We start from the raw sequence: 20,529 nt of genomic DNA on the forward strand, positions 1-20,529 counted from the left end.
CCATCCGTTAATTCGGCAAAATGTTCTTCCTTTATTGTTTTAATAATTTCCTCTCATTCTTTTTCTTTATACTTCTTAGTCCTACACTGGGCTCTTTCCTCCATGTTTTCTACTTATGAGCCAGATGCTGAACCTCATGGATAGATCCTCTAATTTCCTCTTTTTATCTTTTGCTAACTAATTTTGCCATTTGTTAATCTGTCTGGGAGATTTTCTTAACTTTATCTTTCAACCCTCTGTTAAATTTGTTAAGACATATAATTAACACAACACACTTTTCATTCCAAAATCTCTTCCCTTCATCTTTTCTTTATTTGAAAGCAGAATCCTTGGCTTGGTGCCCATAGCTCAGCAGTTAGGGTGCTGGCCATAATGACAACTACAACAAAAAAATTGCCAAGCATTGTGGCAGATGCCTATAGTCCCAGCTACTTGGAAGGCTGATGCAAGAGAATTGCTTAAGTCCAAGAGTTTGAGGTTGCTATGGCTCTGACACCATGGCACTCTATTGAGGGCCACATAGTGAGACTCTGTCTCAGGAAAAAAAAAAAAGAAAGAAAGCAGAATCCTGTCGTGTCATCATTAACAAAATGTCCTCGTATTATTCTGAAAAATACACGGTGGCTCAAGCCTGTAATCCTAGCACTCTGGGAGGCTGAGGCAGGTAGATTGCTTGAACTCAGGAGTTCAAGATCAGCCTGAGCAAGAGCAAGACCTCATCTCTAAAAATAATCAGGCACTGTAGTAGGCACCTGTAATCCTAGCTACTTGGGAGGCTGAGGCAAGAGAATCACTTCAGCCCAAGAGTTCGAGGTTGCTGTGAGCTGTGATGCCACAGCACTTTACCGAGGGCAACAAAGTGAGACTCTGCCTCAAAAAAAAAAAAAAAAAAAATCCTTTTATCATAAGGACACTTGTACTAGACTGTTTATTGCAGCTCAATTTACAATCGCCAAAATGTGGAAACAGCCTAAATGCCCACCAACCCAGGAATGGATTAACAAGCTGTGGTATATGTATACCATGGAATACTATTCAGCCATTAAAAAAAATGGAGACTTTACATCCTTCGTATTAACCTGGATGGAAGTGGAAGACATTATTCTTAGTAAAGCATCACAAAAATGGAGAAGCATGAATCCTATGTACTCAATCTTGATATGAGGACAATTAATGACAATTAAGGTTATGGGGGGGGAAGCAGAAAGAGGGATGGAGGGAGGAGGGTGGGGCCTTAGTGTGTGTCACACTTTATGGGGGCAAGACATGATTGCAAGAGGGACTTTACCTAACAATTGCAATCACTGTAACTGGCTTATTGTACCCTCAATGAATCCCCAACAATAAAAAAAAAAAAAAAATACATACATTTTATGGGTGGCGCCTGTGGCTCAAGAGGTAGGGCGCCAGTCCCATATGCCGGAGGTGGTGGGTTCAAACCCAGCCCTGGCCAAAAAAAAAAAAATACATACATTTTAAAATTCCTTCCTCTATTTTCTGCATTCTTGATCTTTCCTTTATGTTTATGTTTTGTGTTTCTCTTGTGTTCTATCTCTAGGCTGCAACTTTACCTCAAATGCATACTTATCCTTAGCTCCCTATCTTTGAAAAGAGGCTCTGAAAAGCTGACAGAAGCTGGGTGCCTGGCAGGAGTCCCAGCTGTCAGGATTTATTTAGGCTGGCTGAATGGTAACCCCCAGGGCTAGTATGGGCTGCTCAATTTCCACACTGAGCTTCCGAGAAGTCCCTCGTGGGAGAGGCCTGGTTGTAGGCATTCTGGAAGCCTGACTCAGGAAGGGGCACAGAATTCTCATGATTCCACTTATAGGCTTTGACTTAACTTTCTTGTGCTTCAGCCTGGGTCTTCCCCCACCCACCCCTGTGTCAGGTGTCATAATGTCCAAAGCTCTCTGCCTTCCAGTGTGGTGGTGGTAGACTAATCATCTGGCTGGGCCAAGTGAAAGTGGAAATCCTTCCTGTGGACCTTCAGACGTTCACCTATTCCTGCAACTCACAGATGGGGGATAACCTCGATGGGCCAGAGGCAAGAGAAAAGGGGAGATTCCACCCAGGAGACAAAGTCTAATATCATTCCAGCTTTTTCTGGCTTTTCTGGGATACTTCATTTCATCGGAGAAGACAGGTGAGAGGTGTGGCCAGTGCTGGCATCAACAAGGAACACATTCAGTGGCCAGCAATGAGCACATGCCACAGAAGCATGCCCCTCCTAAGCTTCCCGGACTCCTCCGAAGGGGCTCAGGTCTGGCTGTACTAGCTCCCAGGTAGCTCACTTCACCATTTTCCTTCTCCTGAGTTCATGAATCACCCACATCCACTACTGTCTCCTTCCCATTCTCTCTGATCTCGTGGGTTTACACCGTTTTATCATTTACTTTTGTTTTAGGCAAGGTACTAAAAATCAGCTCATGCACATCACAAGACTGATGCACAGTGTTCTAGGCACAGCCTTTGAGACACCACAACAGGTTTCAAACACATGGTCTGAATCAGGACCCAGGTTCTAGGCTGCGACTGTGACACTCAGAACCACCAATGACCTTGACCAAGTAACTCTCTTTATCTGCAAACTAGAGGAGACGTGAGTTTTCTTCCAGCCCTGCAACCCTGTTCTGGTGGAGCAGCACATGCTATTTGCACGGCCAGGCCATAAAGACAGAAAAGGTGGCATGCTACTGCAGAAAGAACCACAAACTGGGGTTAGAAGACAGGAATCTGGGGCTTGGGTCTTCCAGTTATTGGCTGTATCACCATAGGCAAGATAAGGGTGTCTGTGTGGCAGTGTCTCATAGACTCAGAGTGTTTGACGGACACAAACATGATCTTTGCTGTCGTTTGGCAGGCTCATCCTGTGGCCCATGACGACTTACCTTCACCTCCTTCTCAATATAGTCGCTCAGCAGTCTGTCTGGCTCGACGCGCTCAGGCAACGACAGCACCACAGTGTGCAGAGGGCGCCTCTCTGTCACCTTCTCATGGGCTTTCTTATCTCTACTCTTTTCACCTTTTAGGAATACTCGTTTAAATGGCGACACAATTCCAGGCTGCAGGCAGAAACGGCAATGATTGGAGTTCATTATTCACAAAAGCTTTGCGTTGTACCTACAGCGAACAAACAGAAGCAGCCAAAACCATCACCACGGCCCCCATGCAAAGAGGGGTTGGCAACTCCTCAGGGATGAGATGATCACAGTCCTTTTGCAGCTCACCTGCCAGGACAGGGCGACCCAGAGTCTAGACAGCACCTGAGACCCCCACAGCAGGCTCCAATCAGAACCCCCTCCTCACCAAACACTTACAGAAACAAACCAGATTGGGAGAAAGGTGCTAAGAACACACAAGCCTGAGGAACCTGAGTTCCACAGCCACCACACAAGCCGGCAAGGTGCCTGACATGCAGGGGCCTTGCTCTTCACCTATTCCTAGGACTCATAGAAGGGGATGACTTTAGCTGGCGAGAAGGCAACAGAAAGGGGGAGATTCCACCCAGAAGTCAAAACATAACATACTCCCACTCTTCTGGGATACTTCATTCCACAGAACTCTGAGATGATTGATGTGGCCAGTGCTGGCATCAACAAGGAACACGCCTCAATGGCCTAGGTTGGGCACATTCTACAGAAGCATGTTTCTTAATGGCTCACATGCTTTTTATGGGATTCCTCCCCCTCCATGGGCCCCCATGGCTCTGAAAGCTGATGGTTTGAACATCAAACACCAACAAAGATCAACAGGAGAGAAGCCATGATGAGCAGCTGCCCAGCTCCTAACTCTGATGACCTCACACCTAGCTGGCATCTAAGGAGAGTTCTAAAGGCTTAATCCTATCAGCAAAGCCAATTTAAAGAACAAGAGAGGAGGGTAACAGACAAACTCGCTTTCCTTCACAATGATTCAGTCACAAAGCAATCTCCAGTTGTGCTGACAGATCACACTGCAGGCACTGTTTCCAGTCGCCCCAAGGAACATAAACCCAAAGAGAACAATACACTGACGGGCAGCCACAGTAGAGCAACATCACAAAGTGTGCGACCTAAGTCAGAGCAAGAACATATTCCTCTTCCATTTTCTCCATTAACTCTTGACAGTAAAACTCAGGGATGAGATGATCACAGTCCTTTTGCAGCTCACCTGCCAGGACAGGGCGACCCAGAACCTAGACAGCACCTGAAACCCCCACAGCAGGCTCCAATCAGAACCCCCTCCTCACCAAACACTTACAGAAACAAACCAAATAGATCTACATACATCAATATTAAAACTTCTCATTTCCACCTCTCCCCTGCATATGGGGAAATCCAGCTATATACCAAGTCCAACATAAAATGGTGTCACAGAACTTGTGGGCCCGTGAGGACACACCATCAAACCCACCATTCTCACAAGCAGACGATGGTGGGGAAGTCAGAGCCATTTAGTAACCACGCCTGACAAAGGCAGGAGCTAGTCGCCCAGCCCCTCCCAGCCTTGCAGCTGGCCCTCTAACCTGGCTGGGGTCAACCCCGGCCCTGCACAGCCTCTCCCCATCACTTACAAACACACTCAGCTCTCCAGCATTAGAGGGAAAAGTAAATAATAAAAAAAAGCCCACCCCAAATAAAACAAAGCAAGACCCTGCTCCTCCTAACAGCTGAGGCTAAGGTTCTCTGCTCCCTAGCTTCACTTTTTTTTTTTTTTGAGACAAAGTCTCACTTTGTTGTCCTTGGTAGAGTGCCGTGGAGTCATAGCTCACAACCTCAAACTCTTGGGTGCGAACAATCCTCTTGCCTTATCCTCCCCAGTAGCTGGGATTATAGGCACCCACCACCATGCCTGGCTAGTTTTTCTATTTTTAGTAGAGATGGGGGTCTCACTCTTGCTCAGGCTAGTCTCGAACTTGTGAGCTCAAGCAATCTGTCCACCTTGGCCTTCCAGAGGGCTGGTTACAGGTGAGAGCCACTGCGCCTGGCCTTGGCTTCACTTTATATAGTCCTTGATATCTGGAGTTTGTTTCACTGATCCATTAAATCAGGAGGCTTTTTTCAGCAAAAACAAAACAAAGCAACACAACAAAATGTCTTAGTTTCCAGAAAAGCACACTATCTCACATTGTCAGTAAGCCCCCATCTCTCTGTCTTCTTCTGCCAGTAAATAACAACAGATGTTCCTCAGGTCCAAGGCCTCCCCCTGCTCTGGCATACTCTGGCCTGCACCACTTACTAAACAGTCTGGTTAGCTAAGCTCTCTTCATCTGCAAAACATGTTAATGATCCTTACAGGGTTGCCGCAGGCAGCCAATAAAATGATCCAGGTAAAGCTCTGAGTGCATATCTGATACAATGTGAGCAAGCAAAATATATGTCAACAGTTTATGACTAGTTTTAACTTGACAGTACATTATAATTCATCTCCTTCAACTGCTGTCATTATACAGATGACTTATATCAGACTGTCTCCTACATATCATGACCACAGACTAGATAATGGACTAGCACCCGAGCCTAAGCTCATAATCCATGCCTCGGACAGATGACAAGTACGTGGCCCAGACTTAGAGTCCCAGACTCAACTAAGATGCTTCCTCTCACATGGGCCAACTGGACCCATCCCTGCATCCGCCTCCTTCACCTGGAATAGTTCCCGCCCCCGACCCCCAGCCATTGACCTAGTATTTCCCCCTTGATCTGGAATGATCTACCCTAGACCTTGAATAGTTTGCCCTTGACCATGTGATCTCCTCCTTGACCTGGAATAGTATACCCTTGATAAATAGTTCTCCACGGCTAGGCACCTGTAGCACAGTGGTTATGATGCCAGCCATGTGCACCAAGGCTGGCAGGTTTGAGCCTGTCCTGGACCAGCTAAACAACAATGACAACTTCAACCAAAAAATAGCCAGGTGTCGTGGAAGTTCCCCCTAGTCCCAGCTACTTGGGGGGCTGAGGCAAGAGAATCGCTTAAGCCCAAGAGTTGGAGGATGCTGTGAGTTGTGATGCCATGGCACTTTATCAAGGGCAACATAGAGGGAATCTGCTTCAAAAAAAATAAATTAATAAAAATAAATAAATAAATAGTTCTCCAGTTCTCCACCTTAATTTGGAATTGTCCCTCTTTTTGTTATTTTTGGTTTGGTTTTTCTTTTTGCGTGCATGTGTGTGTGTGTATGTATATTTTTGGGGGGGGGAGAGGGAGAGAGGGTCTCACTATGTTGCCCAGGTTGGCCTCAAACTCCTGGACTCAAGTGATCCTCCTGCCTCAGCCTCCTGAGTAGGGGGTTCATTCTCACTAACCCCCAACAAGCTTTGAGCTCCAGGACAAGTTTAGACAAAAGGCAGTTTTGGTGTGGGGTTCACATGGGAGAACGGTGGCAAATAGTCACCTATGATCACCAGACAGCTACACCTGGTAAACTGTTAAGTGGGAAAGGACCTTCAAAATTTAGTGATCTACTTTTAGATCACTATGTAAAAATCGCCATGTAAAAATCATGTTTACATCAACTCTACCAAAAACAGACCAGACTTTGCTGACACCACTCTCTGTGCTCAGATGGCATACAAATTACCCTTCTAATGTGTTACACTGATCACTCATTTATTCTCCTATGATGTGCAAGGCCCTGCCCTGGAGGCTGCCTGTGAGCCTGGCTCTTAAGAAGCTTACATCTTCAAATTAGTCAGGGGAAAACAGCTGGCCCTAAGACCTTTCTACCTGCACCCACGAAGCTCACTCCCCCTACATAGTAACTAGCTGTGTCACGGTCAGTGACAGAGCTCTGAACTCAACCACGCAGAAAAGCAGCTCAGCGCCACCTGTTGGATCTTCCCAAAGTTACTTGTTAGCTAAACTAGTTACTAATCTACATATGGGAACAACAGGAAAAAGTCTCAGACAAGAGATTTGCCAAGATGACCTCTAACCAAGAAGCTCAAGCCAAATCAACGGGTCCACAAACCACATGAAACTTATAGACCCCAGCAACCAACATGGAGTCTGCACAGGGCTGGAGGGCAATGCAGGAACTGATCACAGATAGGGTGCTTGCACCAGGCCAGGTATCTGGAGAAGCATGGGGAGGGGGGGGGACATGCCCTTGAGGATGTCATGGTCAAGCAGAAGAAATAAGACCAGAGTATCAGGATTAAATCCATACTAAAAACAGCCAGTCATAGCTGAGAACCCACAGATGCCCTGAAGGTTCACGTTAGTGCTAAACCACCCTGTTCTTAAAGGTGCTACCCGGAGCAGCAAGAGATAAGGAGAGGTGACACACAGACATCACCCTCTGACTGCTCAGACTGGCAGAGGACAGAGCAACCCCATAGCAGCAAAGGTGTGCCCAGGTACTTTGGAGGAACCTTCCCCTTGGACTGGGGCTCCAAACCATGACAGTTTAACTCTGCAGACTACCTCGACTACCCCGTGGCCTTAGCCTTGAATAAAGCAGGCACCAAAGTCCTTTTTTTAAGGTCTCAAATAATTTTAATTGGTAGACAGGTTTTCCTAGAAAGTGGAATACTGAAACTGTTCAGTAAAGAAATGCATCCCTGCACATCTGCTTTCCTCTGCAATTCCAGCTTACTCAGCGCAGAAGGAAGGGCAGCCCTGGTGCTCACTCGGGACAACCAGTGCTTTCCCCCAGGTTGTGCTGGCCCAGCTCCCAGCTGCAGGATGTGGGCAGGAGGGGCAGCTGGCACTGTTAGGGGGGTCTCTACTACTCCAGAGACAAAACTCAACAACAGGACAGCTCGGGTTTTTGGAACTGAAGTTGCTTTAGAACATAAAAATGTAAAGGAAAATTCTGGATAAAAAATAAATTGAGGCCAGGCACAGTGGCTCACACCTGTAATCCTAGCACTTCAGGAGGCTGAGATGGGTGGATCACTTAAGCTCAGGAGTTCGAGACCAGCCTGGGCAAGAGTGAAATCTCATCTCTACTGAAAATAGAAAAATTAGTGGGGTGTTGTAGGGGGTGCCTGTAGTCCCAGCTACTCAGGAGACTGAGCCAAGAAGATTGCTCAAGCCCAAGAGTTTAAGGTTGCTGTGAGCTATGATGCCACTGTACTCTACCCAGGGTGATGGAGTGAGATTCTGACTCAAAAATAAATAAATAAATTGAGGAAAAAATTAAGAATAATTAAGAATTAGAATTCCAGGAAACCATCATCCAGTCTTTAACTCACTGGAATGTTCTATAGATTGACAAAGAGTTCAAAAGATGGTCTTAGCACACACAAGCATCCATTCTTCGTCCAATGAGTATTTTTTTTTGTAGAGACAGAGTCTCACTTTATCACCCTCAGTAGAGTGCCATGGCATCACACTGCTCACAGCAACCTCCAACTCCCGGGCTCAGGCGATTCTCCTGCCTCAGCGTCCGGAGTAGCTGGGACTACAGGCACCTGCCACAACGCCTGGCTATTTTTCTGTTGCAGTTTGGCCGGGGCTGGGTTTGAACCTGCCACCCTCGGAATATGGGGCTGGCGCCCTACCCACTGAGCCACAGGTGCCACCATCCAACGAGTATTTTATTGAGGGAGCATGTTCATCATCACCCAGTGATCTTATCAGCTGCGAATCTGAGAGACTAAAGGACCAATTCAGCCTCATAAGGAGCACCAGCCTAAGTGTGATTACTCTTCCATGAGAGGAGCCTGGCACCAAGGTGGGGTGTGGGGCCACTCCAGCCTAAGTCTTTCTTGAAGAAACTGAGGCTGTGTGGGTGGCACCTGTGGCTCAAAGGAGTAGGGCGCTGGCCCCATATGCCAGAGGTAGAAGGTTCACACCCAGCCCCAGCCAAAAACTGCAAGAAAAAAAAAAAAAAAGAGAGAAGAAACTGAGGCTGTGAGGGTTTAAGGGACTGGCCAGGGTCCCAGGCACAGAGCCAAGAGGAGAAAACATGGAGCTCTGAGTCATCGTGCAGCACTGTGCAAAGATGTCCATCCACAAAAAACATAACACTGCCTCAGAAAACTGTATAGAACTTTCTGAACTCACTCTGAAAGGATCCCTAGAGACTTATAGTATTCTTGCAATATTTTCTATCTTAAGCTTAAAACAACTCTCAAAGTTGGAAACCTAAAATGTGGTTCTTAGTTTAAAAAAAAAAAACTAAAACTAAAACTGGCGTATTTAGACCTTATGTAGTGACAGCGCCCTCTGGTGTCTACTTCGGGTCTTAGTTTTGTGAGGTGGGAGGCTTAGTCTCATCAGATCACTTGGGTGAACAGGCTCTGGAGTAATTGAGTCCACTCAACAAGTACTCAGAGACTTATAAGCTGAAGGATCTGTTCATTAATTTACAAGGAGAACAGCTCCTGCTAAAAGCAGCAGAGAAACCAGAGCATGGTACAGTGGCCTCTACTTGGGGACCAAAGTAAATAATATAGCTGGATCTACCAGCTGTTTCTCCATGCAAAATGCTAAGCTCAGTTACTCTGGAGAAAGTGCTAATTAGTCTAAAAAGTGGCCAAGAGCGCTGGCTCACGTCTGTAATCCCAGTACTCTGGGAGGTCGAGGCAGGTGGATTGCTTGAGCTCACGAGTTCAAGATCAGCCTCAGCAAAAAGCTAAAAATAGCTAGGTGTTGTGGCAGGCGCCTGTAGTTCCAGCTACTTAGGAGGTTGAGGCAAGAGAATCACTTCAGCACAAGAGTTTGAGTTGCTGTAAGCTATGACGCGACAGCACTCTAAGGGTGACAAAGTGAGACTCAAAAGAAAAAAAAAAGATGTCTAAAAAGGAAGAAAACCTAGACGCACTAAGTAGTCCCTAGCATGCCTTACTTAATCCTCACAATAAACTACAAGGTGGGTTCTATAATCACTAAAACAAGACTGCTTCTGAACAAAGATGTTTAAAGCTAAAGGCCCTGGGTGTCCTTAAGTTTAACATTCAGCAAATGTCTCATGAGTACTATGTGCCAGACACTGGGAATGTGGGAGTCACTGTTCCTACCCACAGGGGACCCCCGTCTAAAGACGGAGAGAGGCTAGGTGTGGTAGCTGATGCCCATAATCCAAGTACTTTGCGAGGCCAAGGCAAGAGGATTACTTGAGGCCAGGGGTTTGAGACCAGCCTGAGCAACACAGCAAAATCCTGTCTCTACAAAAAATAGAAAAATTAGCCAGACGTGGTGGCGTGTGCCTATAGTCTTAGCTACTCGGAAGCCTGAGGTCAGAGGATCTCTTGAGCCCCTAGGAGTTCAAGGCTGCAATGAGCTAAGATCATGCCTCAAGCCTGGGCAACAGACCAAGATCCTGTCTCATAAAAAAATAAAGAGGGAGAGAGACAAACAGCAATCACACAGCAATAATCAGGGCCCCGCAGGGATGCAGGAAAATGGCTGGAAGAGGCATCAAACTCAGTGTGGAGGTCTGAGAACACCCTTCAGAGCAGCCCTACTTGGGCAGAAACCTGGAGCTACTCTCCCATTGAGCGACACCTGCTACCTCTATAACCACGCTGACCCAGCTGTGCATGGGAGGCACTATAACCAACTCCCTTCTATAAGCTCCAGAGCACAGCTCCCTCTGTTGACAGCTGCACTGCAGCACTGCCTATCCTAATTTCAACAATCTTCCAGCCCTCCTGCAGTACCACCTGACAGATTAGCTTTTTTCTTTTGAGACAGAGTCTTACTTTGTCACCCTGGGTAGAGCGCCAAGGCATCATGTTCTTAGCTCACAGCAACCTCAAACTCTTGGGCTGAAGTGATCCTCTTGCCTCAGCCTTCTGGGTAGCTGGAATTACAGGCACCTGCCACAATGCCCAGCTAATTTTTTTCTATTTTTACTAGAGAAGGGGTCTTGCTCTGGCTCAGGCTGGTCTCAAACTCATGAACTCAAGCAATCCACCAGCACCAGCCTCCCAAAGTGAGATGAGCTGTCTTTAAAAAAAAAAAAAAAGAAAGAAAGAAAAGAAAAAATTAAGAAAAATTGAGTTCATGAAGTCTACCAATGGAAAAAAAGACCTTTCCTCAGTGCTGCAGAGGTCTAAATAATGACTGCGACACAGCCTATGTTAGTCCCCATCTCAGGGCTTGGTGCATCTCAAGGGGAACCAGATCTCCGCCCACTGCCGCCTGTTTGCTCTGGAGACAACACATAAGCAACTTAAGGCCCACAGGAGACAGCAGCACCAGGAGTGGGCCAGGGTCCACGCTAGCAGAATTGTGCATGCGGCCCCCACTCCTGGTGGGGACCTGGAGGGTGGAATTCCAGACCTGAGCCTCTCCAGCGTTGGCTGCTCCCTTTTGCTCTACCTTTTCCATACTTCATTTTTCATCTCAGTTCTTGGCTCCCAAATGACTACATCCACAAGAAAATCACTCTTCCCTGGAAGATGTAAAACCTGTGGCCTCTTATTCTTTGGGTTAGGCTGGATGAAGACAGTGGGCAGTAGCCCCACCTCGCGGGATGGCGCCTCCCTCCACGCACACTGCTTGCTGACTTGCCTCCGAAGCCACAGGGTCCCAGACCAGGGAAGGCTCCACCCCATACTCCCAAAGCAGGGTCACAAGAACTGGGCCATCCTAGCCCACATGAACAAGCCCCAGGAGGCAGCCACAAAAACCACCCAAAAGGGACCCATGTGATCATTCTAGACAGTGCTTTCCACACCAGATTTGAACCTACCTCATTCTCCATGGAATACCCTGCTGGAAATTCAGTGTGAGGAGGAGTTTCTTTCGATGGATTCTGGTTCCTGCCCCTCTGCCCATAGTTACTGTGCATTCTCTGTTCACTTCTGAACTTGTCAAAAAATACAGTCAGATGCTAGCCCTCCCTCTGAAAAAACATGCGTGAACAGGAAGACCAGAAACCACAGCTTCCTTATGCAAAGCTCACTGAGGCTGTTTACCACTTTTTAAACGTTTAAAAAGCAGTCAGCACCCTAAGACTGTTGGCAAAATCCAAACAGGCTGCATGCACAAACAGACAAAATACACTGGCTCGTTCCCGTACTACTCACAGCACGTGAGCCCTGCAGGGCTGAAATAATGCAGTCAAGGGAAGGATGTTACTCTGGGGTTGTTATTCTGCACACTGCAATGCCAAACTAAACATGCAGATAGTGAACACTGTTGCTGTGCTATTGGTGAAGACGTGTGGCCCGCAGCACTCAGCGCATGGGAGGGCCAGGAACAGGAGACACAGCTATTCCAGCCACACTGTTCCAAGGCAGCAAGACTTTTACAGGGGCAGCTGCATTTGCAGGTGCAGGGCACGCCTGGCTCTAAGGTCCACACCTATAGGTGCCTACAGCAGCTTCCAGGACTCAAGGGTTTCAGTCAGGACTTTGAAACTAAACAGTATGTGCCCCTGAGCAAGCTTGGTTTAACTTTTTTAGGGTAAATTTCCTAATCTAAAAAAGGAGAAGTTGGACTCATTGCTGATGAAGGTGCTTAGGATTCTGAAGATTCCAGAACAGCTTGCAAATAGGAACAGCTACCAAATTAAATGTTCTGGTTAATTAGAGTGACTATATACCCATAGACTAATAAACAAACACAATAATTACAATTCAATTTTATTAATAATAGGTTGAACCAAATCCAAGTGCTGATTAACAGTGTTTGGCCTATAAAAATGACAATTTCATATGGATCGATTTCATTAACTGGTAACAAAACAAAGCTTTGTATTTCTTGATTCTGAAAAGTCTTATGTATTCAGAATAATAACTTTTTGCTTCAATTATTATTCCATATGCCACAGATATAGAAATTATAGAAAGTAGGAAAAGCAGTACTGAAACCAGATGCCTTTAAATCAATATCTGGCATTAACTGTACTACCACTTTCTCTATTATTTTTTTCCTTTTTTGAGACTGAGTCTCCTTTTTTGAGACTTTGTCACCCTCAGTAGAGTGCTGTGGCATCATAGCTCACAGCAACCTCAAACTCTTGTGCTAAAGCGATTCTCTTGCTTTAGCCTCCCAAGTAGCTGAGACAACAGGAACCTGCCACAACACCCAGCTATTTTTAGAGATGGGGTCTCAATCTGGCTCAGGCTGGTCTTGAACCTGTTAGCTCAGGCAATCCACCCATGTCAGCCTCCCAGAGTGCTAGGATTACAAATGACAGCCACCTCTCCCAACCCCACTTTCTCTCTTTAAAACCCAGAGCAGAGTCACAAGCTCAGATTCTTCCTTCCTTTCTTTCTTTCGAGGCAGAGTTTCACTCTGTCACGCTGGGTAGAGTGCTATGGCATCGTAGCTCACAGCAACCTCAAACTCTTGGGCTCAAGCGATCTTCCTGCCTCAGCCTCCCAAGTAGCTAGGACCACAGACGCCTACAACACCCAGCTAATTTTTTAGTAGAGACAGGGACTCACTGTTGCTCAGGCTGATCTCCAACTCCTAAATTCAAGTGATCCACCTGCCTCAGCCTCCCAGAGTGCGAGGATTACAGGCGTGAGCCACCACGCCTGGCCTCGCCTTTCTAAAAGCTGCCTCTGCAGAACAGAACCAGGTGACCCTGACTGCACAACAGGTTTGAGGGGGAAAAAAACAAACCAGGAGTGAGACATAGAAAGAGATGCTACTGGTACTCTGCAGAGCAGCCCCCGCCCATTTTGGATTCTGGTAGGGAAAACAGGGCAGGGTGAGGTAGCCTTCAGGGAAAACAGACCTGACTAAAAAGGAAACTCACATGCCCTGGACCCTAGTCAATGCCATCCTTCCTTTACAATGATCCCTACGATCAATGTGAGAGAAAGGCCAATGACCAACGGCAGAGAAACAGACGCAGGAACCTAAATTTAGCTGGTACAGAGACACTTGAGCAGAACTGCAGCCATGAAACAAGACTAGGCAGCTACAAAAAAAGAGAACAAGCAAGGTACCTTTGAAATTACAAATATGGGCTCAGCGCCTGTGGCTCAAACGGCTAAAGCACCAGCCACATACACCTGAGCTGGCAGGTTCAAACCCAGCCCAGGCCAGCCAAATGACAATGATGGCTGCAACCAAAAAATAGCCGGGCGTTGTGGGGGGCGCCTGTAGTCCCAGCTACTTGGGAGGCTAAGGCAGGAGAATCACTTGAGCCCAGGAGTTGGAGGTTGCTGTGAGCTGTGATGCCACGGTACTCTACCCAGGGCATCACCTTGAGGCTGTCTCAAAAAAAAAAAAAAGAAATTGGGGCAGTGCCTGTGGCTCAGAGGAGTAGAGCACTGGCCCCATATGCTGGAGGTGGCAGGTTCACACCCAGCCCTGGCCAAAAACTGCACAAGAAAAAAAAAAAAGAAATTACACCAAAATAAAAAGTTCACTAAAATAATAAAGTGGACATTGCTGAAAGCCCAATGAGGGATACAGAGGACAGAGTCATGGGGTTGGCCGACGCCTGCCTACTGCTGACAGCCCACAGCTGCAAATGTTTTTTTTTGTTTTTTTAAGAGACAGAGTCTCACTTTATCGCCCTCGGCAGAGTGTCATGGCGTCACAGCAACCTTCAGTTCTTGAGCTTAAGTGATTCTCTTGCCTCAGCCTCCCCAACAGCTGGGACTACAGGCACCTGCCACAACGCCTGGCTATTTTTTTTGGCCAGCAGCGGGTTCAAACCTACCCTCCTCTGTATATGGGGCCAGCACCGCCCAATTGCAAATGTTTTTCACATTGAATGTTTGCCATCAATATGGTAAGAGGGAGCATCACCTTTGAACCCTAGAAAGGCAAAATGTTAGGCACTCCTCCCCTGAAGAATTCCATTCTCAGTAGAACTACATTACAACAAATTATAGGCAAGGCACAGTGGCTCACACCTGGTATGTAATCCCAACACTTTGGGAAGGCAAGGCAGGAGGATCACTTGAGCCCAGGAGTTCAAGACCAGCCTGGGTAACAGAGTGAGACACTGTCTCCACAAAAAATACAAAAATTAGCTGGAAATGGTGGCAGGCACCTGTAGTGTCAACTACACAGGAGGCTGAGGTAAGAGAATCATCTGAGCCCAAGCCTTTGAGGTTGACGTGAGTTATGATGATGCCACAATACTCTAGAGCAGGCAACAGAATGAGCCTCAGTCTCAAAAAAAAAAAAAAAAAACACCTATAGGCCCAGCTACTCGGGAGGCTGAGGCAAGAGAATCACTTAAGCCCAGGAGTTGGAGGTTGCTGTGAGCTGTGTGAGGCCACGGCACTCTATCGAGGGCCATAAAGTGAGACTCTGTCTCTACAAAAAAAAAAAGTACTTATTATGCTTTGAATTCAATCAGTAAAAATGTTGTGGACATTTGCTTTATCTCTTATTATACAAGGACTTAATGGCCTCAAATTTGCCGCTTGGCCCACAAAGCCTGAAAAACCATTTACTATCTAGCCCTTGCATGAAGTTTGCCAACCCTATCTTAGAACATAAGGCAAAAAAATAAAAGCTAGAAAATATGAGAGACACATAAAGGTCACAGAAGCCGGGTCTATAAAGTCTAGCAGTCCCTTCAGAGGAGAATAAGAACAGAGCCCAAAGAGGGACACAAGTATGACAAGAAACCCATGAAAGACTCAACTCTATGGACAGAAAAGAAAAAAAACAGGAACAAGTAGGCTAAATGTAAAAGAGACAAATCCTAAACACACTTATCCTCATAAAACTGCAAAATTTCAAATGAATTCTAAAAGTTTCCAATGTGGAAAAATAAAAAGATTTGTTTTTTGTAAAAAACAAAAAACAACAACCCCTCCTCCCCCGAATCAGATCAGCATTAGATGTGTCATGACAGAAGGCAATGTGGTAATCTAGAAGTTAATTTAAAGCCAACTGTCAGTTTGAAGGTAAAATAGTTGTTCTCACATCTACAGTGCCTTGAGATCTTTACATCCTAAAAAATCTTTTGGAATGGGCGGCGCCTGTGGCTCAAGGAGTAGGGTGCCGGTCCCATATGCTGGAGGTGGTGGGTTCAGGCCCAGCCCTGGCCAAAAAAAAAAAATCTTTTGGAAAAATATATTGGAGGACATACTCCTCACAAAAGAAAAAAGGATCCAAAAGAGAAAAAGGTGTGGACTCCAAGAAACAGAAGAACCAACCAAAGAGACAGAGAAAAGAAATCTCAGGGTAACAATGACAGTTGTACAGAAAGCGAACAAAAGAAAATCTTAGAACAGATTCCATTGCATAAACCACATGACGGAGAGCCGAGAAGTTCTTGATGATAAAAACGTATGTGTCTCTTTTTTTAAGCTTCCACAAAGCAGCAGAACATAAGTCTTTTTTTTTAGACAGTCTCTCCTTTTGTCGCCTTCGGTAGAGTGCCGTAGCATAACAGCCCACAGCACTCTTGGGCTTCAGCGATTCTCTTGCCTCAGCCTCCTGAGTAGCTGGGACTACAGGTGCCCACCACAACGCCCAGCTACTTTTAGAGATACTTTTAGGTCTTGCTCTGGCTCAGGCTGGTCTTGAACTCGTGAGCTCAGGCAATCCAAGTGCTGGGTTTACAGGTGTGAGCCACTGAGCCTGGCCCGAAACATAAGTCTTTTGAAACAAAAAAGATGTGAGGCTCGGTTGCTCACATCTGTAATCCTAGCACTCTGGGAGGCCAAGATGGGTGGACTGCTTCAGTTCAGGAGTTTAAGACCAGCCTCAACAAGAGTGAGACACCAGCTCTACCAAAAATAGAAAAATCAGTCAGGAGTGGTGGCATGCACCAGTAGTCCCAGCTATTTGAGAGGGTGAGGCAGGAGGCCTGCGTGATCCCTGGAATTTTTAGGTTGCAGTGAGCTATGATGACACCACTGCACTCTGGCCAGAATAACAGAGTGAAACTCTGTAAAAAGGAGAAGAGAAGAAAGGAGAAGGAAGGAGAGGAGAGGGGAGAGAAGTGAAGGGAGGGGAAGAGGAAGGGAGGGGAGGGGAGGACAACTGAGCTGGGTGGGCCAGGCAGTGGTTCATGCCTGTAATCCTAGAACTCTGAGAGGCAGAGGTGGGAGGATTGCTTGAGGTCAGGAGTTGAGACCAGCCTGAGCAAGAGTGAGATCCCATCTCTACTAAAAATAGAAAAAATAAGCCAGGTGCAGCAGCTACTGAGGAGGCTGTGGCAGGCAGATCACTTCAGCTCAGGAGTTTGAGGCCGCAGTGAGCTATGATGACACCACTGCACTGTAGCCTAGGTGACGGAGTAAGACTGTTTAAAAAAAAAAGAGGCAAGAAAAATTTATAAGAAACTCAAAGAGAAAACAAAAGGCTGGTATATATATATATGTACGTATGTATATATTATATAAAATATATATAATGGTCAATATGTAATATATATTTTATATATTATATAAATACATATTATACATATAATTTTTCTCATGTCCCCATGTGAAACATACTAAAATGCAGCCTGATTCTGAACACCAGACAGAAGACAGACCAACAGTTTATATTTGACCTTGCTGGTTGACATTCTCCTTCCAAAGTACAATTTTGTGGCAATAAATTAGTATCACCACACTACTTAAAAGAGGCTAAAATCAAGTCCTGGCTGTGCCAGCTGCTAGTGGACTTTTATTGCTTCCAGGTGTCTTCAGGGAAGACAGCTAGGAAATGAATGATAACTTTAATTCAAAATGAATTGGATAGAATTTTCTCCTTAAGTTCTTTAGGTGATTCTCTTGCCTCCCGAGTAGCTGGGACTACAGGCACCTGCCACAATACCCGGCTATTTTTTTGTTGCAGTTTGGCCGGGGCTGGGTTTGAACCCACCACCCTCTGTATATGGGGCCGGTGCCCTACCCACTGAGCCACAGGCACCACCCTATCTTTTTAATTATTATACAAAAAATGATTGCTACTTGGCTCAGTGCCCCTAGCACAGTGGTTACGGCGCCAGCCACATACACCAAAAGTGGCGGGTTCAAACCTGGCCCGGGCCAGGTAAACAACAATGACAACTGCAACAAAAAAATAGCCAGGCGTTGTAGTGGGCACCTGTGGTCCCAGCTGCTTAAGAGGCTGAGGCAGGAGAATTGCTTAAGCCCAAGAGTTTGAGGTTGCTGTGAGCAGCACTCTACCCAGGGCAACATAGTGAGACTCTGTCTCAAAAAAAAAAAAAAAAAAAAAACATTGCTACTTGATTGATTTCAGGAGCCACTAAGGAGTCATGACACACACTTTGCAAAACTGTACAATACTCTGCCGGAAGATGTCATGGGCTCTTTAGTGCACCAGCCCTGCAAGGGGAAGACAAGAACAGCTACTCCTCTCTGCCCCTGCCCCTCTCCCTGACTCTTGCTCCCTCTCCTCCTCTCCCTCACTCTATAAACCAGACTTCCACTGGCAGGCCCTGGGCACAGGGAGGGGCTGCTGGTGCACTGCTTGAACCTATCCACCTATCCCCCCATCCTCTGCCCTCTGACACAGTAGTCAATGCTCTTGGCCTCAAGGGCACTAAGACCCCTTCACCAGTCAGGAAGGAGATTTGGACAGGTAGTGACAGCTCACCAGAAAGCTCTTTACCTGGGGTGCTAAGCAAGTACTTGAAATAAAAGATACCAAGGAGTAAGAAAGAAATCAATGTGAAAGACTACTAATAGTTGTTTCATGTGAATAGGACTTTTTTTTCTTATTATGTATTTGCCTTTTTTTCTTTTGAGACAAAGTGTCACTTTGTCGCCCTTGGTAGAGTGCCGTGGCATCACAACTCACAGCAACCTCAAACTCCTGGGCTCAAGTGATCCTCCTGCCTCAGCCTCTCAAGTAGCTGGGGCTAGAGGCGCCTGCCACAACACCCAGCTGTTTTTTAGAGATGGGGTCTCACTCTTATTCAGGCTGGTCTTGAACTCCTGAGCTCAAGCAATCCTCTTGCCTTGGCATCCCAGAGTGCTAAGATTACAGGCATGAGTCACTGCACCCAGCATTATATTTTGTTATTTTTATCTGAAATGTAAATGTTTTTAGTAAAAAAAAAAAAAACTTTAGGCTCGGCGCCCGTAGCACAGTGGTTCCAACATCAGCCACATACACTGAGGCTGGTGGGTTTGAACCTGGGCCAGGTCAGCTAAACAACAACTGCAACAAAAAAATAGCTGGGCATTGTGGCGGGTACCTATAGTCCCAGCTACATGGGAGCCTGAGGTAAGAGAATGGCTTAAGCCCAAAAGTTTGAGGTTGCTGTGACCTGTGACACCATGGCACTCTACTCAGGGCAACATAGTAAGACTCTGTCTTAAAAAAAAAAAAAAAAGAAGGGGGGGGGGCTTTGGTGTGTGTCACACTTTATGGGGGCAAGACATGATTGCAAGAGGGACTTTACCTAACAATTGCAATCAGTGTAACCTGGCTTATTGTACCCTCAATGAATCCCCAACAATAAAAAAAAAAAAAAGAAAATCCTGTCTCTAAAAATAATAATAATAATAATAAAACTGATGTCTAGAAAAAAAAAAAAAGAAAAAAAATTTAAGTTCATTTTGGAAAACATCCAAAATTTTTCGCAAATACCACTTTCATCTATCATATTAGGAAATAGTCACCAGTTTGACAATGTGTTAGATTGGCGGGGATATGTGAAAACGAGCACTCTTATCATAAATTGCTGCTAATAATAAAAATGAATACTACTACAGATAACAATTTGCTAATTCTACTAAAATTACAAATGCTCATATGCTTTCCAAGCAACTGTGTTCTCGGGATTAATCCTATACAGCTGCATTATACACACACAAAAGGTTAGAAGGCTAATTGCTTCATTATTTGTTACAGCAAAAGAACAACTTTTTTTTTCTTGAAGGGAGAGGAGGGGAGTAACAACTCCATAAGCCGCTGCTAGTCAGATAAATTATAGTGACCCATAGATAAATGCCATGCTATCCTAAAGAGAAATGAAAAAACGGTCATATATCCCCATAAAGAAAGATCTAAAAAAAATACTGTCTAGAAAAAATAAACTAAAAAGAGAAGTAGATGGTATTAGAATAACCCTCTCACAAGGTGAAATTATGAACTCGAGATAAAATATGAGAAACAACCTTCTGAAGGCACTGGAGACAGATAAATCAGAAGTAAAAAGGAAAACCAGGAAATTTACTTGACCCTTGAAAGAAAGGATCGTCCCTGGGTAAGAGGCATCTTTACTCTGCTTTATTCCTGGGAGTACTTCCCAGTCCAAGAGGTGAGGCAGATAAAAAGCTGCAATTTTATTGGCCCGAGGGGTTAAAGAAGGATTTGAGACATCCAGAGTACCCACCCCCTTTTTGGGACCCACAAAAAGAGGAACCCAAAGCCTGAGTTTAAGCTCCTCTAAAATCTCTGGCTGACCCCTGAGCTGTACAAGTAAGGGTGAGATTCCACAGAATACAGAAAGGACACAATAGAGCTTGGAGGTTGAAAGAGCTGAGCTGTGATTTCAGCTCTCCCCAGCTGTAGGACAGGTAAGAGTTTGGAGTCCAAGTCCTGCTAAGTTACAAGAGCTTAATAAACACCACAGGCTGTCCATCTGAAACCCCACAAGGGCCACATCTTAAGATTTAAAAGTACACCCAGGACTAAGGGACATTCCTCAGGAGTCAAGACAAAGATCAAAACTGATCTACCCAAACCAAGGATAAA

General features: G+C 45.7%; 1 protein-coding gene across 5 annotated transcripts in view; it reads right to left on the reverse strand.

Moving 5' to 3' along the window:
- CCM2 (CCM2 scaffold protein) overlaps positions 1-20,529 on the reverse strand; it is a 63,427-nt gene that overhangs the window by 30,644 nt on the left and 12,254 nt on the right. Inside the window, exons 1-2 of one of the 5 annotated variants that reach the window (XM_053608935.1) lie at positions 11,630-11,779; positions 2,889-3,062 (exon numbers count right to left, since the gene is read on the reverse strand). The exons of 1 other annotated variant lie outside the window; for it this stretch is intronic. In XM_053608935.1, the coding sequence (XP_053464910.1) occupies positions 2,889-3,062; positions 11,630-11,728 (273 nt within the window). In that variant the 5' untranslated portion in view covers positions 11,729-11,779. Of the gene's footprint in view, positions 1-2,888; positions 3,111-11,629; positions 11,780-20,529 lie in introns of those variants that run through there. 3 more of the 5 variants (XM_053608931.1, XM_053608933.1, XM_053608932.1) reach the window with 3 other exon arrangements.

The sequence above is a fragment of the Nycticebus coucang genome, chromosome 11 (assembly GCF_027406575.1).
Source record: "Nycticebus coucang isolate mNycCou1 chromosome 11, mNycCou1.pri, whole genome shotgun sequence".
Classification (NCBI taxonomy): Eukaryota; Metazoa; Chordata; class Mammalia; order Primates; family Lorisidae; genus Nycticebus; species Nycticebus coucang.